The 4,059-nt window shown below is 42.7% G+C and overlaps 1 protein-coding gene across 1 annotated transcript; it reads right to left on the bottom strand.

Moving 5' to 3' along the window:
* On the bottom strand, nucleotides 1-1,406 carry LOC123407160. The gene is made up of 5 exons (XM_045100229.1): nucleotides 1,311-1,406; nucleotides 935-1,037; nucleotides 587-819; nucleotides 421-477; nucleotides 1-320 (listed from the first exon to the last, which is right to left on the bottom strand). The coding sequence occupies exons 1-5, from the start codon at nucleotides 1,404-1,406 to the stop codon at nucleotides 174-176; spliced, it is 636 nt and encodes a 211-aa protein (XP_044956164.1). The 3' UTR covers nucleotides 1-173.
* Between the last annotated feature and the right edge of the window lie 2,653 nt (nucleotides 1,407-4,059).

The following is a 4,059-nucleotide window of genomic DNA, read 5'->3' as shown; positions in this document are numbered from 1 at the left end:
TATACAATACAGAATTTCTACCTACGGTATATATGCACGGACAAAGCCCGGGCCAGTTGCACATGCTTCTCCGGCTCTTCTTACATAATATATGCATATGCTCTCCAATTTCAAAAGAAATGACACATTCAGATGTTGCTAACATAACTTATGTAAACATATAGCCTCAACCATCATTTGGCTATCATTTCCACCCTGTTTGTTTGTTTCCCATGGCATTTCTTCATTTTGGATGATAAGGCTGGATCGATAGTTAACCCATGGATCTGTTGGATCAGGTTTGTATCTAGGGGTAGGAGCATAGTCTTTTGTGCCTTTTCCTGCATCAAATTCAACACATGTATGATAATCCAAATATCCAATATACTCGGAATTCGTCATGGAGTAACTATATAGAGAATACAACATAATTGATACGACCTTCCTTTTGAAGGTGCACGTGACCCCACAAGCTCTCAAAAGATTCCTCCATTTGTCCTAAAACATCAAACAACATGTTAGATGAATCAGTCAACTTTGACAATCTCCTCCAACAACCTAATTAATAAAAATAATTTGAATATGTGCCCATGACGTCTAAGCATACCTTGAGATGTGTTGGTTCTCGAACTGATGATGAGAAGTAGTGACTCTTCACCATAGTCCATCGTCCAACACCATATGTCTTGACACCCTTAACCAGCTTCTCTACTTCTTCATGTGTCCAATGTTCATTGTTCTTTCGATAGTGAAAACTCATGCCTCCGCTTCCTGAAGGAAGCATTCTCCTCTTGGGAGGACCTCGTGGGCCACGCCTCCAATTTTCCTTCACTATGAGGTCTAAACACCAAATATGCGTACATTAATTAGCTTGATGATCTTGTGAATATACGAAAACTGAAGCTGTTCACATGTGCAACTGGAAATAGGTAGGATGGAATTATTGACATGGTACCTCCCAAATATTGCTGGCGCCAATGCTCACTTTCAGACTCTTGTGCAAATTTGTTGATTTCCATGTCGTCAACACCATAAAGATAACTAAAATATTCTTCCACCTGTCATGAATAAAAACAAGTATCTCTTGATTTCTATTTTTAGTGGTGAGCATGCAGATGGCTGGATGGTTTGTAGGAGTCTGGTGCCGGACAGATTTCCAATATATTGGTGTTGAGCAAGGGCAAGAGCAACAGCAATGTTCGTATCCCTTTGTTTCTGGCCTCGGCGGGCGATGGGTTTAGTTTGTGTAATTTTGAAACTACTCTAGGCGGGTGTAGCATAAACATGCGAGAAGGGAACCAGCTGATCAAGAGAAGAAATGTGGGGAGTACCTGACTTGGGAGAAGAATAGTGGCAGAAGATGGAGGCCAATCAAGAGGGTCAGCCAAGATCGGCGCCCAAATCTGCACATCTTCCGCGGGCTCCATTGGGTTCATGGCTCAGTGAGCAGCTGCCAGCCACGGGAGCCCAGGAGCAATCTGCACTTCTGCAGTAGCAGGTGAGATGACCACAAAATCAGGAGGTCACCGTAATTAATCCTACTCCAGTTAGCAATGTATACGGATGATTGTCACGTTAATAATGTCGCATGCATTGGATTATTGACTATCGGTTGCACTTTCCACTTGGCTTGTTAGAACTTGGACTCAAATCAAAAACAACAAAGCACGCACGTAATGGCTCAAGAACTTTTGAATCCAGTTAATGTAAAGATGAACTGACTAGCCACAGCATTGTCTTGGAAATTGGGACGATCACCGTACGTAGATCAGCTTTTCTTTCGATCGATTCCACGTCGCTATCACCTGTACAGATCGTCGTGCTCTTTATTCGCGTCACTGTCGCCATTTATCCCGGCCGTCCTTTTCTTTGTAGCTTAGCTACCATGATCTGACTTCATCTTTTGAAACAGGATTTTGACAGTAGTATTTACGTTTATGATTGATTTAGGTAGTCCTGAGAAAATCGATGGTATACTTGCGTAAGATGGTCTTTTTTTTTGCATGGTGCTTGCGTAAGATGGTCATGGCATGGCATGCACTAGCTTATTAGTTGTATAATACTGTAACGCCTAAGGCTTAATTGCTAAAAATTGAAAGAAGTTTGCTGTAATTTTTTGTTACATAGGAGTATAACTAATACTCGCTCCGTCTTAAAATAAATGTCTCAACTAAAACAAAAATCGATGGTACTTACGTAAGACGTAAGGAGTATTTTATTAGTTAAATTTATGAATCAAATTCGACTCAAAATACGAAAGAGCATCAAAGGGAGGGAGTACTTATTCCATAACATACTTAAAAAATAAACAGAGATAAAAGACGGAGAAATGGGCGCCAAGGGGTGTGAGCTCTGCGTTTCACCTCTCCGTAGGTCGCCGAGACGGTGGCGGGACTCGGTAGCTAGCACTCCTGCCAAGGAAGCGATCTCTCCCGGCGATCTCCTCCGGCGACCTACGGAGGCGGAGGGGGTGAAAACGGGGAGCTGTAAAAGGGAAAGACCCATCGCCGGCGCGGGCAGCAGATATACACGGGCAATTAGCCCGCAGAAGTGATTAATTAGCATGCAGTGTAAAATGGACGCACCGCTGCTCTCTCAGACGGCCGTTGATCCATTCAGCATTGTCCTCCGGCCAACTCCGGTCGATCGTCAACCCACGTCTCCGCTCGCACGGAGAAGAGGGCCCCGTACGAACGAACGAGGAGGTAGCTACACCTACGCGCGGTTGGATGGAGATGAAGAGTGTGTCAGCCGGGACCCGGGCTCTCCTCTATATGCATGGTGCGTCCACGCAACTTCCGGGAAGTATCCTCGCGTCCACGCACCATGGAGATGAAAAATGTTCATTGTTTTTCCGACGGTGAAAATTCATGCCTCCGCTTCCCCAGGGAAATATCCTCCTCTTGCGAGGACCTCGTAGACCACGCCACCATTTTTCCTTTACTACCACGTGTTCCTAGGTGCTTTGTGAGAATGAAAGATGGGTCATATATGATAAAAATAGTACTCTTTTATAGCTAACTACTCCCTCCGTTCTTAAATATAAGTCTTTTAAGAGATTTCACTAAGAGTCTACATACGGAGCAAAATGAATGAATCTACACTTTAAAGTATGTCTATATTCATCCGTATGTAGTCTACTAGTAGAATCTCTAGAAAGACTTATATTTAGGAACGGAGGGAGTATTGTACAAGCTAGCTATAAGATGGGCTATAAGACTGCTTATAGCCAGCAGTTGGCTATACTATTAACCATGCTCTAATATGTCCGCCCTGAATCAGTTTCGGGACGACCTCTGTGCGCGTGTGCGTAGCAGGTAAGAGCAAGTACAATAGAGGTGAGTCAGCTGGCTATAAGGAATAAATTAATACTTTCCCTGTCCCAAAATTCTTGTCTTAGATTTATTTAGATATGAATGTATCTAGTCAAGTTTTAATATTTAGATACATCCATTTCTAAACAAAGTTAAGACAAGAATTTTGGGACGGGAGAATATATTTTTATTTAGTTAGAGAAAAGAGAAGATGAGAGAGAAGGTAAGCAGGCTCTTAGCTAAGAGTCGGCTCTAGCACGTGCTCCTAGGCATTTTATGAGTATGAAAGATGAGTTATACAATCAAAAAGTAGTACATTCTTACAATGAACTATTGTACATTTTGGCTTCAAGATGGGCTATAGATGACATGACAATGTTTTATAGCCAGCAGCTGGCTATACTATTGTACTTGCTCTAAGTGTGTGTGCGCAGAGCGGAGAATCTTGTTTGCGTGTGTATGTGGAATCACTTGGAACCAACGAGCTGCATCCACACATAAGTACTACGCGTATAACCAAAAAAAGAAAAGAAAAAGACTGACTAGCTAACTCCAAGCACGAGAGAAGTACTAGGTCAATTGGTAATGCTGCTGGGTGCTTGGGTTGTGCGTGTGACGTTACACTAGACACTAGTACTGCTTCTCATGTGCTTTTGACTTTTTTTTTAATGAAATACGGAGTATAATTCTACAAGCGTATCAGTACGAACGAGCCTCCATGCAGCACAGAATAGCTGACATGTGGACTCGCTTCTCGCAACCAATT

Source organism: Hordeum vulgare, chromosome 7H (genome assembly GCF_904849725.1).
Source record: "Hordeum vulgare subsp. vulgare chromosome 7H, MorexV3_pseudomolecules_assembly, whole genome shotgun sequence".
NCBI lineage: Eukaryota > Viridiplantae > Streptophyta > Magnoliopsida > Poales > Poaceae > Hordeum > Hordeum vulgare.
This window is presented reverse-complemented; position numbering and strand designations above follow the sequence as displayed.